The 23784-nt window shown below is 42.2% G+C and overlaps 1 protein-coding gene across 1 annotated transcript in view; it reads right to left on the bottom strand.

The window, feature by feature from the left end:
• Positions 1–1222: 1222 nt before the first annotated feature.
• E2F7 (E2F transcription factor 7) overlaps positions 1223–23784 on the bottom strand; it is a 35803-nt gene continuing 13241 nt past the window's right edge. The window contains exons 5-13 of the mRNA XM_026499978.3: positions 20756–21046; positions 19232–19390; positions 17625–17759; positions 10776–10961; positions 10220–10292; positions 7133–7634; positions 5797–6052; positions 3780–4201; positions 1223–3044 (exon numbers count right to left, since the gene is read on the bottom strand). Coding sequence (XP_026355763.1) covers positions 2874–3044; positions 3780–4201; positions 5797–6052; positions 7133–7634; positions 10220–10292; positions 10776–10961; positions 17625–17759; positions 19232–19390; positions 20756–21046 — 2195 coding nt within the window. The 3' untranslated portion in view covers positions 1223–2873. The remainder of the gene's footprint in view (positions 3045–3779; positions 4202–5796; positions 6053–7132; positions 7635–10219; positions 10293–10775; positions 10962–17624; positions 17760–19231; positions 19391–20755; positions 21047–23784) is intronic.

Below are 23784 nucleotides of genomic sequence, written 5' to 3'. Positions count from 1 at the left end.
CCTGCTTAGCTGGGTTGCAACTGTTAACGGTTTTGCTGAAGTTGGTACACACGGCCCACCAACAAATACAACCAACATCTCTTATGAAATGAATGAATTTTTATTTCTATTTTATAAAGCTTAATATCTTTCTAAAAGAACAAAAAATCAGCTTACATGTAGTAAAGTTACAAGTAGATAGCTATAGATAATATAGCCATTGGGAAAAAGAGCAGAGCTAAGTAGCATGAAGATAAAAGCAGTAAGCAGCAATAAAATTAATACCTACACAAAACTAGCAGTGCAATAAGATTAGCTGAAAGCAGCTTTACATTGAAAAAAAAAGTTATTTAAATACAGAAATAGCACCTTACAAAAAAGAATTGAGAAATGTAAACTTGGTAGGTAGATTCAAGTATAAAAGTTATACTCCCAACTCTTGTACCAGAATGAAAGGGTTTCACAAACCCTGGACAGTGTAGGGCACACACACCTCCCTCAGTGTCAATTCAAAGCTGCATTTCCTTAGCAGGATCCCCAGCAATTCTGTCTTTTACTAAGTTATACAATGATAGACTCAAGATTGCCATTGCTTCTTCACGACCCCGACTACCCAAGTCCAGCTTAGCAGCTTTCCTACCGTCAGTTGCTCTGTCAGAAGCATACGTTTTTCTGACAGAAACAACCCCCGCATTCTTTATCTTTTTACGCATCACAAAACCACATTAAAAAGTGGGTACTGAATACAAAAGGAATTGGTTCTTCGCTTTCTGTTGCTGAGTATGGTCACAGAGTCATAATGTTCTGATTTAGGGGGTTGCTTCTTCACACCCCTCAAGAACCGTGAATTCTCTGAGGTTTGTATGGTCATATCATGAACAGAATAAGAAAAGAAAAAAAGGATAGCAAAGAAGTTAAAGTAGGAAGTGGCAAGCATCCAAAATCAGCGCGGGGAAAATCAGATTGTGATCTCATGTAAATATAGACCTTTCAAGTGAAAATACGTTGTGGAAGTTTCCAGGTGGTGGATTTAGACATGCTCATACCCTGTGCAGATAGTGCCGCTGCGTGTCCTGTATTTTCACTGAAAAAGGCATATTTTTGTTTCAAGGGGAACTCCTCAGATTAGCTCCAGGTAACCATTACCAGGAGATTGTTGATGATTAGAACCATAATTTTATCCGTTTAACACTAGAAAAGATTGTTAAAAAAAAAAAAAAGAAAAAGAAAAAAATGCCATCTTGTAAACTTTAAAAGTTTAGTGTTGATAAAAATTTTATATAATAACAAATTTATTTAATCTGGCTACCTACCTCAAGTTTTCAAAAATCTTGTGGGGTAATAAGGCTAACAGTATCCTGTAGTTAATATAAAACTACTTTACTCAGACTCCCAGAGTCTCTTAAATTAATATTTTTATTTCATATAACATTTTATTGGGTCCAAAAATAAAAATAAAATAGAATCCAACACCAAAATTCCAAATCTAAGGCAGAAGCTTAAAAAAGAAAGGAATGAAGAAAGGAAGGAGGGAAGGAAAAAAGGAGAAAGGAAGGCCTTTACTGGAAGAGACAAGAATGAGGTACATCAATAAATCTAGGAATACAAAGAGCTAGTTTGGCTACTTAATGAAATCCTAAAGCAATATGGTTTAACAAATGGGTATTGCATAATAGTTTCCAGAATTGTATTCATGCTAGAACAATGATCCCTGCACTCACCGCTCTTAGTTTTCAGAAACACTCTGAAAAATAACTGGTTTGAATACTCTTGGATACTGAACATAATCTGTCCATTTTCCCTCTTACCCTTCACGAATAAAAAAAGCCAAAGGAAAAAAAAAAAAAGATCACCTATCAGTTCTATATCAATTTCTACATCATTACTTTTCAGAATTCTACCAAAAGGTCCCATCCAGGTTCCAATATTCCATATAATCACTTGCTACCATCCTGATTTATTCAACAGACAGCAATTCTTAGAAGGCATCCATACCTGATACTCTACAGTTAACATTTAAATAAAAACCACGGGGCACGTAGTGAAGGAAACTGCACACGGTAGGATTTTTACAAATGAACAGTAAAACCTTACGGTTCACACCGGTCAGCTCTTAGGCTGCTAGCGTGCATCTTGCTTCTCATGCCCAGACAGGGTCAGCACAGTTCATTATAGCACGTGTGCCATTCACAGTTATTTTGGTCGTAACATTCCGTCATGCATATGCATTTATCCACACTCTTAGTAGGCTGTAAAGTAAGTGCAGGGCAAATTATAGGAAAAAAGTATACACATTCAAGTCGTCATACCCTGAAAAACATGTATTTTGCTGTAGTTGTAAACTTTTTGCACTAAATCCCATTTCAGGAACAAAATAAATAATACCATAGGGTTCACAACTGGAGTCGGCTTCCTGATGAAGCCTAAGGAAGCAGTAGCTTTTTTAAACTGCAGAAAAAAAGTTTCTCTCACCACAGATCTATACTCAGGGCGAAGGGAAAAAAACCTGCCAAGATGCTCACCCTAGTTAAGTGCTGGACAGCCCCCCCGCCCCCAGTAGAAACACCACAAGGCTCCAGTAGCCTGTGCAGATCTACTTCCAGCAATAAGAGGATTCTTGAATCAAAACCACGGAAGTCAGTCGGTGCTTCACTGACACCACACAGAGTCTGGACTCTGATATTAAATGCACAATTAATAACAATTGCTTTCGGGAAAATAGGTGATTCATGATGGTGGGAAGTTAACATTAGAACCGGTGGATGAAAGAGACAGGACGATGCGTGTTGGAGACCGGCTGGTTTGCGTTCCGCTTTGCATTCGGCGTCAGGGCATCGCCTGCGCCGGGGAAGGTCAGCGGGGTGGCTCCCACCCCTGCCTGGCACGGCGGCGGGTTAGTCAGCTTCGCTGCTGGGGATTTCGAGTCTCCTCTGCGCTGAGCTGGTGTTTCGTGTGGGATTCCTCTCTCTTCTCCTAAGGACGGGGTCTCCGAGGCTGCCAGGCGTCTTGAAAAATGTCTCGCGATGTGTGCGTCGGATGCTCTTGGGGGTCACGGGAACTGGGGACTAGAAGAGCAAATAAAAACAGAAGTGAAGTCAAACTGTTCTCAGTCTCCGAACTAAGAAGCCCTTTCTGGACCTGTGTCATGATCTTCATGCAGGCGTTCTCCTCTTCGGTTTTCTGTCATTCATCTGCTTTATCTCCTCCCCACCACTTCTCACAGCTGGGAATTCACTTCGTTTTGTATGCAGAAAGGCAGCCTAGCGAAGAGTTTGGGAGCGCGGCACCCGCACAACTAGCTGGGTGACTTTGGGCAAACTACTTAACCAAGCTGTCCCTCGGTGTTTATCCTCCTATAAACATTGCATTTTGAGAAATGACAGATGCTAGGAATCTTTGCATTAGTATCCAGACTCTGTTTCTCTGAATTGTTTTTATAGCTGTACAATGAAAATTCAGGGTGCTCTCCTTTTATTCATCTAATGAAATGAAAGCCTGGAGAAATCATCTGAATATTCAGCATTCACCAACAAGGCCCCTGAAATAAGTCCCTCTAATTTTAAGGAACAGATACAGACAAACATAGACAAAATATTTTTGTCTTTAAAGCACAGCATCTCCTGCCTCCAGGCTACATGCTTTATGAAGTAAGCAGATGACTTCTGGGTGTACAACAGAAGCTGGATAGACCCTGACCTGGAGCCTCGTCCTGCAGTCATGGGACTAGATGCAAAGCTCAAGAAATGCAGACTGACCCCATCACAGAATGATGATCTTCCCGGGCTCACGTCAGGACTCACCTGTTGTAATTTTACTACGGAGACAGGAGGCCCCGCATACGCAGGGGATTCAGGCTGGATGATGTTGTGTGACCTTGACATCTCCGGACTCAGGCTGAGTGGGCGCGGACCCTGAAGCTGAGGGTCTGCAGAGGGGAGTGCTGATGATTTTGGGTTAACCACGTTTGCAGGGCCGATGAGAAGATGAGCTGTTGATCCGAGGCCAGGCAAGCCAAAATTCACAGGTCCCGCATTTGGGAGAGCACCAGGGGCAGAGGAAAGCGGCCTGGGCATAGTGGGAGAATAGAGAACGGGGAAGGGGCCCAGCGTCGGAGATGGTAAGACCATGCAAGGAATGCTGAGGGGTGGCAACTGCCCTGAAGGGGGTCCCACGGCATGGGGGTTCTGACTGCCAGATAAGAGCACGTTGAAACCATTTAATCCTGAAACAGAAGCAGAACAAGGTGAAAGTCAATACAATGGAAGGTACCATTCCAGCTCACATCCCCCACAGCCCTTCCAAATGGGAACCCACAATGAATGGATTCCACCTGACCAGGCCAACTCCCTTCCCGTGCTCTCCTTGCCCTGTACTGCTTCTCCCCAGCAGTGGCCATCAATGAAGTCCCCTATTCACTTGTGTGATAATGTGGGGGGTTGTCTGTGTCTCCTGAGAAGACCAATTAATGTGTGTTCCATTGAATGCCAGTTGAGGAGGAAAGTGAACTTGGATGGGAAAAATTTTATCTTTATTTTTATAAACTTCTAACAAATTTATATTTCCCTCAACTTGGATCACAGGCAACAAATCAAACAGTATTAATAGTACCTTGACTTTGTCACTAGTAAAAAGCACATATGTATTTATATAATATTATAGCTATGGCAGATTCTTACTAGACTGTGAAGCTCATTATGACTTTGAAATGATGAGAATACTGGACCTGCTGTCAGATCTTTTTATTGCTATCATTTAAAAAATTATTTTTCCTAATTGTATTTCAGTATAATTGGCTTCCCTTATTATCCTATGTATTCAGTTCTATACATTTTTTAAACATTCTGAGGAGGACTCTATGGGCTTTACCATAGTGTCAATAGGTCTTTGGTCCAGAAAAAGCTAATAATCCCTGTGCAGAGCTGTCATTTTCATTCAGTAGCGACTGAGTCTGTTTTCTTGTTTATCAGTGTATCGGCACCACTGAGTATCATGCTTACATGAAACCCTCAAAAAGTATTTGCCAATGGAATAATGTTTTGTAGATAACTGAATAATAACAATTACCTAACCTGTGAAGTGAATGGAAACTTTGGGAAAATCAATTTAAGTCTCTCTGCATCGAGAGCAGCTTTATGTACACAATGCATGTCTTAAAAAAAATAGGTATCTATTCCAGCTTCATTTCAAAATACTAACAGCATTTGAGTCTTACTGTCAGGTACTATTATCCGAAGTGCTTTAAATGTATTACCTTATAAAATTCAGTTCAGTTTTGAGAGCAGCCCCACGACACATGTGCCGTTGTTAGTGCTGCTTTACCAGCGAGGATGGCTAAATACTTAAGCTCATGCGGATAATAAGCGGCTCTAATGTCCAGCCCTCTCACTCCAGCCCTGACCGTCAACCATAATGCCACGCTCAGTACCTCTGGATATTCACAGCAAGCTAGCTGTACGTGGTGGCCAATAGATTTACATTGTTCAGTAAGCTGAACCAATGCCAGACTCAGCTGAATTATAAAAATAGAATGATCTTTTGAATTGTGCTTTTTTAGCAAATCAAGTTTAATGCATTTAAAAAAATCACTTGCCCTAATTATTTTCATAGTCCCCTTCGAGGTGGCCAAAGTGAAAGCAGCCTCTACCCTCATTTCATAGGTGGGAGAAAAGAAAAGGCTGAGAGTAAAACGGTTCAGAGGCTGTGAGACAGCAGCTCACGGATGACTCACTTTAGCCGGGTGACATGGACAGAAATGTAAAAATCTAATTTATGATTCGACCCCCCTGAGGTCCCCAAAGACACGATGACATCCCTCACCGGCCGGCGACTGCACGTAAAGGTACTGCAGCAAAGAGGGCTCTTTGGTGCTTTCATTTTCTTTTGAAGACTTTTCAATCTCTGTGTCTCTCGAAGTTTTGCCCCACTCAGAAGAAACGAAGCAGTTGGCCAGGGCCTCTCCTGAAGCCTCTTCTCCAGCTGAGACTTGGGCCTCCATGTGAATGTCTTCAGTGGGTACAGAGCCGCTGTTACCCGCGGTCTTGCGGGACGCAGCATCTGCGGACTCTGAGGGTTTCTAGGCATAGCCAACCAGGAACCGGAAAAGCAAGTAAAAATCCCAGTGGTAAATCTCGATAGCAGCTTTCTCAACATAGCTAACACATAAACAAACAGGTCAAAGACAGCCTCGTGCCACGCTGAATTGTATATGCCTGTTGTTTCAGTCATGCTTCTAGGAATGGGCTGAAAAAAATCAGTGTCCAGTCACGTGCTTCTACAAGCTTAGGATTCTTAAGCACAGAAATGATGGAATTTTAACAATGACAGACTGGCCCTGGTGTTTAGACTACAAGAGAAATTTCGGAGCTGCTAACGCGTAACGGGTGTGGATGCCAGTCTTGGTTATCTAAGGCCTATGTATACCAGTCAGTCAGTCACGGCTGTTCTGCCACCCCAGGCCACATACGAAATTAGAAAGATTCACTCTGGAAAGAGAAAGGAACAGAAGAGAACGGGTCTTCAATAAAATACTGGTTTCCATGGGTGAGCCCAGCGGACCCAGCAGAGCCAGCTGTCATGACGGGGCTTCTGCTTCCTGAGTGTGTGGTCAGATCTCATTCACCTCCGAATGGCTACTAAGAGGGAGATGTGAACAGCTCCTCTTTTTGTTCTTTCACTTTGTAGCTGGGGAAACAGGATCTCGGAGCTGTGATGGGAACGGACAGACACCGAAAGACCAGCAGCACCCACACGGCCGACTCTGGTGCTCAGGAACATCCTGGGTTCAGACGGTTATTGTCAGTGATCTCAACTCATTTAAGGAAAAAAAGGACAGCCCAGAGATGGGGAGAAAATACGCAAACGTATTCACGGTGACTGACTCTATGTGGTGGGGTTATGGGTCTTTTTTTTTTTTTTTTTTTAACACCTTTTAGCATTTTGTGCAAAGTAGGAGTTTTATAAAAGTCACTTTTCTTATGGTTATTACTTTATGGCAAGATTTTATGGCAGAGCCAGTCCCGGGCTTAATTATACAAGTGATACATGAAATACCTCACATTCCAGACTCAATAGCTTGTTAGCATCTGTGCGTCTTTATTGGAAGGAACTCTGGGTTAACGGCCGTCACGAAGCGCGCCCACCCGAACTCCCTTACCTTGGGCATGACAAGAGCTAGAGGGCTGTCTTCGTAGTCCCTGCTCTGTCTTTTCGTGGCTGGCTCCTCCTCCTGACGCTTGCGCTCCTCCCCGAGGCGCTTCTGAACTGAGGGTGCGGAGGGCGGCTCTGCTGCTGCGGCTTCCGCGCTTCTGCTGTCCCTCTCGGACCCCGAGCCTGAGCCCGGGGTCGGTCCCTCCTGCAGGCTCCCATACAGCATGAACAGTGAGGTGGAGGGCACGTACACCATGGGCTGGCCGGCCAGCAGGGCCGGTTTCAGGCTCTCCACGTCCGAGGCTGCAGAAGCTGGTGAGACACTCACTTGTCCAGTCAGACTGTTCTGTGTGGAGAAGGCCTGCAGGTCCGTTTGGGCCGCAGAAAATACTTGGTGAGCTAAAGGGTTAGCACAATATTCGGGGTCAACAGACAGGCCAGGGAAAGGAGCAGCAGGGTCCAGGCTGCTAGACGGAGCCATCACTCTCTTACTGGCAAAGGCTTTCCTCCTGCAATAAAAGGGAACATCATGGGTCCCATCAAGTTACCACCTTCCACCAGCTCCTGATTCTCTGCTTTCCTAAAGACAGATGTATCAAAGCAGAAATGAGATACTGCTGCTCAAGCTGATACTAAACTGTGCCCCCTGAGCCCTATGAGCTAACTCCAGAGGCAATAACCATATAACCTGGATGGATGGTTAGGGATGGGGTGGGTGAGCCCTTGGGGGAATCTCAGGTTAGAGCTCAGACTGGCTCTCCCCTGTCTCCTCTACATCTAGTGGTTATCAGCCAGCCACAAAGTGACTGCTACCCCATAGCTGGCCCACAGATGCCCTATGACTAACATAATATCAGACTAATTTTACATAATTATGATAGTTACCCCCAGCCAGTTGACAAGGGAGGAAAAGTGAGGCTCAGAGACTAATCAGCCTGCAGAAGGTCAGCCACCCCACTTGAACGTGAGGAAACTGGGTCTCACACTCAGGCACCGGATGACGTCTAGGTAGATAGCTGAGACCGGACCAGAGTTTCATTTAAAGGACACCTCTGGTTTGTCTCCAATCCACTGTGAGATAAATGGAGTGGGCAGTGAGTGAGGAAATAAAGTTATCTCCTAAATTATTTTCTGTCATTCTTGTCCCATTCTGCTCAGTATTCAAATTGTTAGGCACAACACATTCAAAATTAAGCCCCACTTAATATATGAGATTATAAACAATGTCTGGGCCTTTTATTTGGAAAGATTTCTAAATATTAAAAAACATTTATGTTTTTAGTGTATTTTTGGAAACAGATGAGGAAAACCCATTTAAGACTCCTTTAAGAACTAGTAAACAGAGGACAGGGATTTCTTTGAACCTTTCTGATGGAATCAGTAAGACCTATTTTTCCCCGTCTCATTGTCCACGTGCTGCCGGGAATCAAATGGAGGGCGCTGGGCTGCAGAGATGAGTAAAGCTCTCCCCCCACAGCCCCTCTGAATGAGAAGTCACTACCACTCAGCTTTGTGAAGCTCAAAATGCCCACACTGAGTATATCCCCCACCATCCTACCTCCAGTCATTCACCTTCAACCTGCCCATCTCCACCAATAGTAGCACCATCATCTGAGACCCAGGTGTCCTTTGTGAAGTCTCTTTCTGTCTTGGTGAGTCTTGCCGACTCACCGTCTTACACTGATTTCCATTCCTTTCCACCCACAGCTGACATGGCTCAGACCCGCACCATGACAGACCAGAATGGCTGCAGAAGCGCCAGCCCACCTGCTTCAAGCAGCCAGAGTGTTCTTCTCCAGTAAGTCTGCTGTAGGTCTTTATTGTCTGTCTCATAAACCCAAACTCTTCTATCTGGATTTCAAAGCTTTTTTTTTTTTTTTTGCCAATTTGACCTATTCACCTCCAATACCCCGAGTTCTTCTTACGAATGAGGTTTCCTCTTACTATCCTATTTGTACAAATCGTTATAGCTAAACTAATCAGTATATGGTCCCCGTACTCCCTGATCCTGCCTCGCAATCTGTTTCTTCCCAAATCTGTCATTAAAAACCTCTCTTGTGGGATGCCTGGGTGGCTCAGATGGTTAAGCATCTGCCTTCGGCTTGGGTCATGATCTCCAGGCCCTGAGATCGAGCCCCACGTTGGGTTCCCCGCTCAAAGGGGAGTCTGCTTCTCCTTCTGCCTCTCCCCCCAGCTCATGTTCTTTCTCTGTATCTGTCTCAAATGAATAAATAAAATCTTAAACGAAACAATACAAAACCTCTCTTGTTCCCACATTAGCATTTCCTCTGCTTCTTCCCATAATATGTGATTTCCTTTAAAATCAGACCCAAAATTTGAGTCCGATAGCCTGGTTTGAATCCTGGCTCTGTCACTTCTTAGCACTGTGACCTTGGGCAAGTTATTTAACCTCTTCGGGTTTCTGTCCTTTCTGTAAAATGAAGATAAGAGTACCAAACTCAAATGACTATGGTTGTGATTAGATAATATACATAAACTTTCAGAACAGGACCTGGTGGTTCATAAACAAAGTTAGATACAGTGATGATAAGTGATTCCAGGAACTACAATCATCAGTTCTCAGGGCCACGTTAGTAGTGAATTATCTTTTTTCAATGTATTTGTTTTTGTGTTTTCCCCTGTAAGCTTTCATTAGCTTAGGAGATAAATTTTTCATATTTTTGTGTCCCTGATGCTACATCCAGCACAATGTTGGGCACAAAGGGGAAACTTAGAAAATTCTTAATAAACAAATGGCTGACTTAGGAGCAAGACTGCTAAAATTTACCTTTCGATGGGTGGCATTTCAATGGAGTCAAAGTTAACACCAGAAAATATAAAAGAATACACTCAGGGCGCCTGGGTGTCTCAGTGGTTCAGCATCTGCCTTCAGCTCAGGACATGATCTCAGGGTCCTGAGATCGAGCCCCGTGTCAGGGTCCCTGCTCAGTGGGGAGTCTGCTTCTCCCTCTCCCTCTGCCCTTCCCCTTGCTTGTGCTCTCTTTGCCTCTCTCTCGCTCTCTCTCAAATAAATAAAATCTTAAAAAAAAAAAAAAAAAAAGAATACACTCCAAGTTTTTTGAAGACTACTTACTGTGAACTGTCTTCTATTTTCTGTCGGTAAACAGCCGCCAGGCTTCCAATTTCTAAGGAGTAGCCACCTGATCCTGAAAAGGAAAATAAAACTCTAACAAAATATGGCAAGAGACTTAGGCACACCAACCGTATACAGCTAGATTCATTATTCACTGCTCAGGGATTATAAGATTATCTCAAATCCATTCTGGTTTTGATTCAAAGAGAGAAATTTCCAGAAGCTAGCTGTTAATGGGGAATTCAGGTCTCATCAATAATTAGAAAGAAAACAAAACAAGTGTTGCTTTGTAAATCTGATGAATGTCTGACATGCATCAAACAGACCAACCTCGGCAAACCAGCCGATCTCCACTGGTGGACTAGGATGAATTTCAGGCATGGGGCCATGTTCCTTCCCTGTGAAGCTGGCAACTATTTTACCCCCAACCATCATTTCACTTCAGGTAAGTGGAAAAAACAGGCAGTACCTAGAGTCAGCTTATTTAAAAATGCCTGGGTAGGGTGACTGTTATAGGACAACTGACGGATTCCACAGAATATGGAAAGGCAGATACCTTGTTCTTCTTTATAAGGGCTGCTGGGTTCTGAGTTCACTTTCCTCTGGATCCTCTCAGAAGCCTGAACTGTGCTGAAAGAACTATGTCGAGCCAGCCTCTGTTTTGCACAGACTTGAATCTGGCCATATGTTTCTCTTTTCAATTCTGGTAAGACAGATGCAGAAACATCCACTAGTTCTTCATCTAAATAAATGAGAGAATTGGTAGTGTTGTTATATAGCTATAATTCAGGATAATTTTAGCCTTTTAAAGCTATAGCTTTGAGAGCCTGTAATTGTAATGGAGCTACCCTATAAATTAAAAGCTATGACAATCAAAGGAATTTTAGGAGCCTTGTCTCAAACCCCAATTTCTTTTGATGTACTAATTTTTTTAAGAGTTAGCAAAAGACTATAAAGTGAAACCGAATCCATATATTTTCTAAAATTATCTAAACTGCAACAAAAGTAGAGCAAGATGTTGTCCAACCCAAATTAGAATGGACCTGACATTTCAGATGCTTTCTTTGGGCAGAGATATCAAACGAAAACCCAACCATGCTCAGCCCAACACACATATTTAGAGATTTTAACATTAATTGAGATCGACCTCTTAGGGCCGCAGCTCTACGGCAATGAGTATAAGAATCTCTACTTTCTATTACACTTTATTATGTCTTTCTGATGCAGTAGCAGGCTCAGTTACTAAGTGACCAAGGGAATAAGGTCAGCAAAAGCCTCATGGTTGAAATGCTGCAGAACAGTGAGAACAGAAGCACCTTGGAGGCCCATTTTATGTTTAAAGGGGCCTGTGTAAAATCAGGACAGAATTTTCTAGATAGAACCAGGCCTATTTTTCCACAGAGAAATAGTCCCTGTTGCTCAGTCATCCCTACCCTGTTCATCTGTGTGATTTTTCTAAGTTCAAAGCATGCACATTTTAATTATAAGACTAACTTAAAAATGGAAAGGCTCAGCTAGACTTACATTTTCTGAAACACACAAAAATTTTTTAAAAATCACCTTTACAGTTTTTTCCCATAACAAAAACCCCAAACATGGTCTTTTTAGAAAATCAAAAATTACAAAATCAAAAAGAAAATGGGTCAACACTGTAACAGGGAACAAATTTACACTCCTTCCTTAAACACAGTATCAGACAAAACATATAAAACAATGGCTCTCAAGACACTGGACCACAGGAAACAAAGGGCAGTGACCCTTAAAGACAGGATTCAAATGAGGTGAGACCTATGATTGCCCTCACTTACTACCTGGAGAGTATTTCCAGCTTGGAGTATGGGGAAGGGAACCTGGACAGAGACTGGAAGTCTTCCCAAGTTGAGGTTGGAGCCAGGGCAGCTAGAATTTGCAGGGCAAAACTCCAGAGAGGAGAGTCATACAAAAAGAATGCTGGAGATCTGCAGAAGGTCCCGCCCTTAAGTATCTAGTGGAGTACTCATGCATTTGAGGAGACTACCCAAGGTCAGGAAAGGAACCACTTAAAGGAGTAGAAGGAATAGTGTCTGCAGCTTATCCAGGGCTGGGAACAGTGCCAGCATGGAAAAATCTCCTAATTCATGGATTACCAGTTAGAATACTAAAAAGGGTATTATTGCCTCAATAATGGGGATAATGCACTAAAGACTAACTGCTGATGATCCTGTCTACCAAAGCTTAAAAACAAGACCTGAAAGGTTCACTGTTTCCAGGTAACTTCACTGCACTGCAGAACAAAACTGAAGAATGTTTTTAGAAATACTGAAATATCTAGCACCCAACAGTATGTAAATCTCAGTGTCTGGCATACAATTAAAGATTATCAGGTACACAAAGAAGCAGGGAGATATAACCCACAGTGAGGACATAAATCAACTGAAATGGATTTAAAAGTGACACAAATGATAGAATTAGTGGACAGGCACATTAAAATAGGTATTATAATTATATTCCGTGAATTCAGGAAACCAGAGGAAAGACTAAGCATATTAAGTAGGGACATTGAAAATATAAAGACTCAAGTCAAATCAAACTTCCAGTGGTAAAATGCTGGAGAAGAAAACACAGGGGATTAATGGGAGATTAGACACTGCAGAAAAAAAAAATAGTGAACTTGAAGATGTAGCAATAGAAACCATCCAAAATGAAATACAGAAAAGAGAATGAAAGAAACAAAACATCAGTGAACTGTGGGACAATTTCAAGCAGCCAAATGTAAGCATCACTGGAGTCTCCAAAGAACAGTAGAGGGGACAGAAAAAAATATTGGAAAAAATAAGGGCTGATAATTTGCCAAAGTTGATAAAAGAGTCAATTCACCAAGAGAAGACATAGTGATCAATTTTAAATGTTTATGCACCTAATGACAAGTTCAAATATACAAAGCAAAACTTGATAGAGCTGGAAGAATAGACAAATTTGCAACTAAATCAGACATTTCAACATTCCTCTATCAGTAATTGATAGAATAAACAAAGTGAGGATATAGAAGAATTAGACAACACAATCAACCAACTTGACTTAGTTATCATTTATAGAACGTTCCACCTAACAAAACAGAAGATACATTCTTTTAAGTACATATGGATAGACCATATCTGTACCATAAAACAAACCTCAATGAATTTGAAAGGATTCAAATTATATAAAGTATATTCTCTGCCCACATGGAATGAAGTTAGAAATCCATAAGAAAAAGATCTGGAAAATCCCAGAAGATTTGGAAATAAGCACACATCTAAATAACTTGTGAATCAAAGAAAAAAAAGGGAAATCATAAAATATTTTGAATTGAAGGACAAAACACACATATCAAAATTTGTTGGCTAGAGATAAAGCAGTACTTACAGCAAAATTTATAGCACTAAATTCCTACTAGAAAAAGGAATGATCTTGAATGACCTCCATTTCTACCTTAAGAAACTAGAAAAAGAGCAAACTGAACACAAAGTAGGAGAAAGGATCTACTAAAGATAACTTCAGTAGCCCTATAGCTAAAGAAATTGAATCTGTTGTTAAAAACCCTCTCACGTAGAAAACTGCTTGCCCACATGGCTTCACTGGTGAATTCTACCATAGACAGGCATGTACGTGAATATTCATTTAGCTTTATATCTAACAGCCAAAAACTGGAAACAATCCACATGTCTACTGACAAGTAAATGAATAAAGAATGATATATCCATACAATGGGATACTCAGCAATATAAAGGAATAAACTATTGATACATTCTACAGTATTATTCATCTGAAAATACGCCAAGTGAAAGACGTTAGATAAAATGATTATACAAACTGCCGTCAATTCTTGTTACTCATGGCAGTTATGTTCTATGAAGTTGCCATGAACACTGAATTAGCAAATACCGAACCATTGCTCTTAAAGGAATATAGGGTTAGGTTCCTGCCAGCCTATGGTCACATTTTTGTCAACTGATCAACACATAACCCTGTTTTATATGTGTTTCTTTTTAAAGATGCCTTATTTAATACATATAGTTGATCTATTAGCATTGAACTCTTAGCCAACAGCACTAGAACGCATGCCTGAGTGGAGCTCCTCTAACATACGTATTTCCTCTGTGAGGCACATCACACCCTTCTTTCACTAGGAATCATTAGCACTTCAGCACAACGTTTGGGAACCATTTTAACAGCAAAATCCCCAACACAAAGCACAAAAAATGTGAAAACATGGCACTAAAAAGACCATGAAAAGGACACTCATTTAGAGTAGGAGAGCCATATAGAAACAAGTATGAGAAATAAGAGGGCATAGTGTTGCCCTGTTCGACCTCAGCGGGGAAGATGGGTGTGCTGTTAACCAAAATTTTTTGCCATTTTGCATGTCTGTGAATGACTGAGAAAATTCTCTGAGTATTGATTCTGGAATTACCAAAAAACTTTAGTATGTAAATTTGCAAATATGCACTTTGAATAATGGGCATTATCTGTATATAATTCCCTTATAAAATTTTTTAGAAAATATGTACAAATCTAGAAAGAAAGCAGATCAGTGGTTGCCCTGGGGATGGGTGGGGGGACAAGGAGGGAGGAATTACAAAGGGACAGGAGACTCTGGAGGGTGACAGGTTCATTATCTCGACTGTGGTGATAATTTTACAGGTGCACACAATGCAAAACTTGCTAAATTGTAATTTTAACGATGTGCCATTTATTCTATGTCATAAGACCTCAAAAAAGCTGTGAAAGGATGAAAAGGCCATGATGGTGGGAAGGAGAAGAGGAAAAGAGACATTAATTAAGTTTACCTGTGAGGAATCGCTCGCTACTCAAGGAGTGAAGGAGAGTGAGTTAAGGAAATCAAAGGTAACTTGAAGTTCCAGATAGGATGGCTGGGTTGAGGATGACAATAGTATTGTCAGTAATGAAACTAGATACACGGAAAGAAGATGAGGTTTCTGTTGGGTGGAGAAAGTGAGTTCACACCGAGGTTCCTGACCTGGTCCCAAGTCTCTTCCCCTTATCAGAGCAGAGCTCTTCCACTGTTGTCCTCATGGTTATACAAATCCCTTAACTCCTGACTCCTCAACACCAGCTCAGTTCCCTGGCTACCTTAGTTTCTTCAATGACACTACCACCTTTGAGTCCCTCTTCTCTTTTAATCTATCTAAAGATCCCTTGTCACTTCTGCCTGTTACATTTAGGACAAATTTCTGGGTTAATTTTGAAGCCTTCCAAAATGTCGTCCTAACCGATCACATTTTATGTCTCATTCCCTATCTCATGCCCTCCACTTAAATCAGGACGATTCTTCTCCAAACACACACCAGATTTGTTTTTAGGTATCTGTTCCTTGAACTAAAAAGCTCTCCTTCCCTTTAAAACCTAAGTGTTCTTTGTCAGAATGTAACCCATATCCACTCTGAGTTCGCAAAGAGCCAGAACAACCATGTGTACTGCTTAATTGTTCTCTAATTTTCAAATATACGCTAATTATACCTTCAATAGAAACTCATTCATCAACGAAAGTGTGTCAAGGCACTGATCTGGGTACTATCCGGTAGTCGTGGGTGAATAAAGACTGAGTCTGCTTTTAACTCATTAGGAATCTACCTCTTCAGGAAACAGTTGGACCATTCCTTAAAATGTTAAACACAGTGCTACCATATGAGCCATCAACTCCACGCCTAGATATGCCCATGAGAAATGGAAACAGATGTCCATATCAAAACTTCTACAACAATGTTCAAAGCAGCATTATTCATAATGGCAAAAAGTGGAAAAAATCCAAATGTCCATCAACTGCTGAATGAATGAATAAGACGTGGCATCTCCATACGACTGCATGGTATTAGCCAAGGGAAAGCAAGGAGGTACTGATACGTGCTCTAAGGTTGAAGGACCTTAACAACGTTGTGCTCAGTGAAAGAAGTTGGTCACAAATGGCCATACGTGGTAAGATTTCATTTATAGGGAATCTCTAAAATAGGCAAATCTATAGAGATAGAAGTATATTAATTTTTTTCCTGGAGCTTCAAGGGAGAGGTTGGGAAGAAGTGGGAAGTCAGTGATAATGTGTACAAGGTTTCTTTTAGGGATGGTGACTTTGTTTTCCAAGTAATTGCAGTGATGGTTGCACAACTCTTTACTAAATTTAAACTGATGAATTATGTGAATTATATCATATATCTTATGCGAATTATATCTTCATATAGTTGTTAAAAATTAAAAAAAATAAAGACCGAGTCTGGCTTCAAATGCATAGAGCTGGGGCAATGATGGCATGACATGTCAACCTCAAAAGTACAACAGGACAATATTAAGTTGCAATAGCTCCAAAGAGACAGTCTTTGCTCTGGGTGACCAGGGAAAACTTCACAGAGGAGTTGATATTTGAGCCAGATCTTGAAAGCTGAGTAGAATATTTGCATGTCGAAAAGAAGAGGGCTTCACAGGTGAAAAGACTAGAAGCCAGAGGCAGAGGAGCGGAAAATGGCAAAGGTGTAGAATTCATGCAGGCGGGACGGTGTCATACACATCTTTAAACCTCTCATGGCATTTAGTATAGTAACTGTGCACGGTCCACATGGAGTAAGTACTTGCTGGGTTGAATTAGTTATACTTGATTTTAAGTAGTTTCATCTAGATCCTAAGTGAATAATGTATTCTAAGTGAGGTAGAGAGCTATATCTTTTATAAGCCTGGGTTAAGTGGCAGGAATTTATGCTGCTAATACCAGAATTGGAAGGGTAATTTAAAAATAACTTTAATGGCTTTTTTTCCCAGGCAGCATAACTATATGTAAAGTAGCTGGTACAGTAGGATCCAGTCCCCAATTGCTCAGATATTACCTGTCAAATAAGTAGAAGATAATACCCTTTTTGCTCTAGTTTAGGAAATTATGACATTTGTAACCTGTTAAATAAATTATCAAAAAGGTGTTCATTACATCCATACCATATTTAGAAGCCATCTTTACCATATATTCATTTTGTGATAGTAATTGATATAATTTTTATATTACCTGGAATTTCAAAGAAAAATAATGCTTTATTCTGCTGATGCAGAAACACCAGAGTTCATAAGAAGGGTTATTTTAATCCTCAAGCCCAAACTTCCAGGAACTTCGGAATAAAATGAAAAAAGCTAATGGGCTATAATTTAATAGTTACAGAAACTCCCACGTTATAGGCTCAGGATTTCCCTTCCGGTGATATGTGAGCCGTTGCACACACCACTTACAGACGAATGTTCGTTGTTCCGAGGGATACCACAGGTCTAATTTTGAATATGACAGGGGTTACGGGAAATGAACATCAATCCCACTGTGTAGAAGAGGCATGAGTTAGAACAGGAATTGGGGATTGTAAATAAAATAGACGCCTAGCAAAACCATGCGACTTACCGCTGGAACTGAAGTCCACAGGCCCGATCCATTTGAAGGCTGGTTTACGGCCTCGCTCTTCTGTTACGTGCACTTTCTTTATTAGAGCCAAGCTGGTCAGAACATTGGCTATGTCATACAGGCGTCGTACCTTTGCTTAAAGATATAAAACACAATTATGGTCACGCCGTTTGTGATACCATTACATTGTCATTGATGTGACAGGTCACTTTTCTCGGCCACCACATAAACCTCCAGCAGAAAGCAGTGGGGTGCAGCAGAGGCCGACGGCTCCGTCATGCGATCACCTGGGATTTATGTATCTGATGTGTCCGAAGACACATTCTAAGGGAAGGTCAGTGTGTCTTTCCTCTTCCACAACTTCACACCCCATGTAAGAGGCACCTGCTGACAAGCAGGGAGCGCTGAGATGGCAAAAACACCAAGGGAGGGACAGGGGCTATAATTAAAGGCTCAGTGAATGTAATTCTGCTATGTGGCATGTCAAAAGCTGCGCTGAGTTTCTCCCAGCAGGAGGTGGTGGCACCAGCTCGAGCAGGCAGCTGGCCTGTGAAAATGACAGGGACCCCCCCCCAGAGCTTCCTGTGTGGCTGCACTCCTGGGCACACAAGAGGGCTTGGGGCTCAAGGTCATGAGGGTCAGCTGTGCTGACGACAGGCGGCTCCTCACCTGAATCCTGGCATCTGGCCGCCTAGTGGGGAAGGGTGGGATGGACATTCCCTGAGTCTTATGAGGTTTGAGGAGAGACATTTGAAAATGCAGGTACTAGAGGGGAAATTCAGAAGGGGTGGTAAGGCATTCGACAGGCAGGGCAATACCCATAAAGTAATTTCTATTCAAGACATCGATTTATAGGTAGGAAACCCACTTGACCTTGGGGCTAAGATCAAGCAAAGGAGCTGTGATTATGGTCCAGAAACATCACACATTCACCCCAGATGCAATCTTCTTCCCAATCTTGATAGAGCTGCATTTTATCTAGTCATTTCTCCCACAGAGTCACTCTAATTCCAGTGGAAACAGACAAAGCAGAGAAAGCTGAGCTCGTGGCTTCTCACGGCTTGAAAGCGCTACCAGTAGCCAAGGGTATTTGGCTGCACCCAGGCTTGACAGAAAAAGAAGATGCCCCGGGTGTGCAACTCAGAAACTCTCTGCTTGCCCAGCAGCCCTGTCCCACCGCCCCTACCCTACCCTGGTCATTCCTCTGGCTCTTACCTGCAGACAACTTTCATCTCCACCCATCAGAAGAGTAGGCAGGGGGTGAGGAAAAAAGGGGAAAGAAAACTCAGACATTCCGTCTTGGATGCAGCGATACTAAAGAGAAATGCAAAGTATCTTACACCCTCCCTGACCTGGGTTTGTGGGATGGCGTTCTGCTTCCACCATCCCCTCTGACTGCTGAGGAAAACGCATCTGACAGAACTTTACTGGGAATTCTAGTATTTACTAACTTACCTCTCACAGCACCAAGAACCTTTATGAGTGTGAGAAACGATTGCACTTCTTAAAAAAAAATTTTTTTTTTTCAATCTCAGAGACAGAAAATATCAACACATGAAATCCCACCCTTTTTGTACTGGTAAGTGGGTTTAGGTGAAGATGCTTACTTTTAAATTTACTGTGGTCCGGGGTATCCTGGCTTTCTTCTATCAGTATTTTGGCCGCCACATCAAGAGTAACAATCTTGGTTTTGGAGACGAGGAACAGCATGACAAACTTCTGGCTCATAATTCTCAGAGACTTGTCTTTTCTACTGTTTGCAGATGCTACAAAGGGAATGAAACGAAAGCATCAAAACATATAATTTACCACATGAAAGACGGTACTTAGAGTTTGCCAGAACTACTAACTCGACAGCAGATGCAAAGGTCGCTCTGGTTACAGGCAGACGCCTACTGGACACATATCACAAAAAGATGGCTCATAAAGAAATGAGATGGATTTCTTTTTCTTTCTTTTTTAAGTAATCTCTATGTCCAATGTGGGGCTCCAACTCATGACCCTGAGATCGAGAGCTGCATGCTCTACCGACTGAGCCAGCCAGGCGCCCCAAGAAGTGAGACGGATTTTCTTATGGCTGTGCAACTACTCTCCAGCAGGCATAAACTCTGAAATGCATGTTTGAAACCACTCGTAGTGCTTTTAGACTCCTACTTCATAGAATACAGTCCATGAGGTAGTGTTCCTGAAACAACTTTTTGAAAAGATCAGTGTAGAAGGAAAAAAGGAGAGGGTGGACTTCAGGGATTGTTTTCAGAACAGCAACTCTTCCCCCAAGGGCAAGAACTCTTGTTTTTATTTCTCTGTGCCCACAATACCTAGAATATCTGAAACAAAGCAGGCGTTCGCCTCTTTCATTGCTTTTCAGAAGGAAGTGAAGAAATAAGCTAGAACTGAAGAGGAGACAATGATCAGATGTGTGCTGTTGTAGACGGCAGGCCAACCATCCCCGACAGATGGCTGTCTCCTCTGGTTATCAGGATAAGAACTGGCTCGTGGGGTGGCGCTAAAAGGCACGAGGCAGTAAATCTAATGAAAACCAGGACCGCGTTTCCATTCCTATTGTATTTGCGAGTGATCCTTGTACTTTACCATCCTAGCAATGGTGAATAGGGTGAGAATGATGGAGATCAATGGTTAAAACTGGAAGTGGATACCTAAGAGCTGGGCGGGGAGGAACAATGCAGATACATGCTACAGCAAATGACAGGAGGGGTTATCGATCTTTCTTATCAACATGTTCTCCCAACGGGGTTCTTTTCTAAGTAATCTACTCTAAATATAATTTAAAAAATTAAACTCTCTGAAAAGATAACTTCAGAGTAGAATTTCCTTAAAGGCTCACAATTACATGTCAGCACAGGGCTGTCAGTCTGACATAGGAGCACTGTTCGCGATCTATGGTCCAAACATACCAAATACCAAGTGAACTGCCACTAGTCAGGCTTGAAGTGAAGTTGAGGGGGAAGCCCAGTCAGGGAGCCATCTGTCTCCCTTTCTTTGGTAGATCGACTAGGAGAGCATCTCCCTCCAGGGCTGTCAATCTGGCACTTCCCACCTTAGCGGTGATTTCTACAGAAAAGACCACCACTCCCTCTCTGCCATTACTCGTGTGGTTACAGTGCACTCACAGGAGGGATAGTCGGGTTCTGAGAAATCCAGTAACTGCTGATCTTGAGAATCTGGATAGCTCTCTTTTTTACGTTCTCCAAGTTTATAATCCATCAGATCTAGCTCTTTCTGTTGGAGATGTGCCATCTGCTCTTCATACTTCTGCTCCTCTCCCAGTCTCTGGAGGCTCCTCAGGGTTTTTGGCAGGCTGTGCCGTCCATGCCAGCCATACTGATTCTTGGCCACCCGGCTGACCAGATGCAGCGATTCCAGCACATTTACAATGTCATAGATACGTCTCCTTTCAACGCCTGTTTGAAAAATAGAAGTTGACCGTCATGTAGGCAAACATTTTTGTGTAAAAATTCCTTGAGGGCCTGGACCGTGTCTGTAAACTCCTTTACATGATGCCCAGTATAATGGCCAGCAAGTGCAGAGACTCTAAAAATTCAACCTAGAAATTATTTTTCTTTCTTGTTATTGGGATCCAACCCTTAACAAAAGCTAGGATAAAACATCCCCCCAGACACGGATGATAGTTCCATCTCTATGCCATAAACAGTAGTATGTCTTTTCTTTGGACCTGTGAGGTGAGCCACACCAACACTTCAGCCTGTTAGAACGGGTGGGACTGAGCACCATGTGTTCTAGTGTGTCTAACGGACGCCTGATGAACACTGGTTGATCTGGACTTGTGTTCCTAATTATGCAGACTATAAAATAAACTGTGTATAATGCATGATACCTCATTTGGACAATTCTCTCCTTTCCTGGAGTTTGAATGATGTGAAATAATTATCTTGTTAACTCTCTTAATGGCCCGGTTAGGAAAACAGATGGCAAATATTTTCTTTCCTATTTTGCACTGGAAACTCAGGAGTCAAGAGCGTGGGCACCCTTCTCAAGTTGCTGGAGGAAGCTACAGCCACTGCTGAACAACATACAGGTTTCCTTTTGCTCCTTGGCCACCGATAATTGTCCCTCTGTTCCCATTCACAGGCCTTTGGGCCAAACAGCCCAGCGGTAAAGCACAGAGACTCTTCATGTCCAATACAGGCTGACCATGAAGTTCATCAATTGTCCACCCACTTTCCCAACACTCTCAAAATAGCTAGGATTATGAGCTGTCTACCACATTTATCAAAAATATGTACGGCAGTTGAGCATGGGGGCCTTGAGGTCAGACTGCCTGGATTTGAATCAACCCAATCTATCCCTTACTAGTTCTGTGATCCTTGGAAGTTACTTCATCTTTCTGTGCCTTAGTATTTATCTCATAAGGTGATGAGGATTAAACGTAGCCATAAACGTAAAGGGTCTACAATAGGTGTCAATTTTATCTACTGTTTGTATATTATTTTGTAAATATTTCCTGAACACAGCATTGGAAATACCCCAAATCCCTGCTAGCATGAGAGGTCACAGTAGAAACAGATTTTAAAACTTTCCTCTGACTCATCCTGTTGTGCAACAGGCCCTTAGGCTTTTGGAACCCACTGGCTCCTTTGCTCTCATCTAAGACCCCATAACAAAAGCCTCCAGGCAGCTCCCAGAAAACTGGTCCAGCTACAAAGATGCCCTCTTTCTGCTCACTTGTCAGGAGCTGTTATATAATCAGAGCAGACTCAGTGAACGTAGCTTCTGGCCCTTCCAAGATTTAATAGAAAAAACTGACCAAATGACGATGAAAACTTTGGAGGTGAAGTAAATTTCTTTCATTTGCATGAAGACGCATTTCACAATCAGTACATTTCGGCTCCTGACCCTGAAAGGTTCTTCACCCTCAGAAGCTCAGGCTTCAGTGCCAGATGCCTGCTGGAAGGTGCTGGCAGGGGCAGTCAGCAGCCTCTTGTCCAGATCTGCCTGGCTTTTTATTCCGGTCTGTTTTCATATATTAACACATCTTGTTTAGAGTGTAACATTCTATAAACCTTCCCATTAGAAATGTCATGTGAATGCAACTGAGACACCCTGGGGCCAGCCATATGCTGGGCTGTTTTGTTATTTTGTATTAGATACAAACTGTTAAATCTCCATCTAGCTGGATAGAGATCCTAAGAAGGGAAAATAAAGCAAGATTCTGACCACTTGGAGGGTAAGATGAATGTTTAATATGCACAATGGGTGTTTAATAGGTGGTGCTGATAAAAGCCAATGTGGCAGCTGCCTGCCTGGATAATCATCTTTTCAATCTGGACTGCGTTTAACTGTCTACTGGCTGGTGCACTAAAAAGTTCCATTTCACAGGTCTCAAGACCTTCAGGTGACGCTGGGGCTTGCTCTGTCGGGAAGGTTTTTCCTGGCACCCAGCCTCCTTTTTCTTTTGGATCAGCACAATCCTATTAATCCTAGTCATGGCATTAGTTATGCCTCCCCAAGGTTTAGCAGTCATTACCATGCTTCCCTTAGTCCTCGATGGAGCTTATTGGGAACATCTTTCAGTCCAATAAATTCATTTCTAAGGCTGTGCTATTGTCCATTTACTGAAGTCACTCCTGGTTCTTTAACTTATATTTTTTAAAAAAAATATTTATTTATTTATTTATTTGAGAGAGAACACGCTCGGGGGTGGGGGGTCGGTGCAGAGGGTGAGAATCTCAAGCTGACTCCCCACTGAGCACTGAGCCTGACCCGGGTCTCAATCCCACAACCCCGAGATTATGACCTGAGCCGAATCAGGTCATAATCTTAACTGACTAAGCCACCTAGGTGCCCCTAGTTCTTTAACTTCTTACCTGTAATATCCATGTCAAATCTACATGGGATCACAATCTGCAAAATAATGCAATTGAAATGCTCTGAACATTCTTGGTTAACATATGTTCTTATAACCTGTGACCTGGGATACAGCAGGGAGTTAAGACTCAACCCCAAGAAGTCGTTACCACTGAAACAGCTTCCAAGAAGGGACCCCGTTTTTGGACCTCACAGGAAGAGAGATGGCAAGTTCATTTTGCTGGTCTGGGTGATCACGAGGCATTGGGAAGCTGTTTGCAAAAATCTCTGGAATTCTGCTCTAACCAGCCATAACATGGGCATCTGTAGCTCA

The sequence above is a fragment of the Ursus arctos genome, unplaced genomic scaffold, assembly GCF_023065955.2.
Source record: "Ursus arctos isolate Adak ecotype North America unplaced genomic scaffold, UrsArc2.0 scaffold_21, whole genome shotgun sequence".
Taxonomy (NCBI): domain Eukaryota; kingdom Metazoa; phylum Chordata; class Mammalia; order Carnivora; family Ursidae; genus Ursus; species Ursus arctos.
Note: the sequence above shows the minus strand (reverse complement) of the source record. Positions and strands in the feature narration are given on the sequence as shown.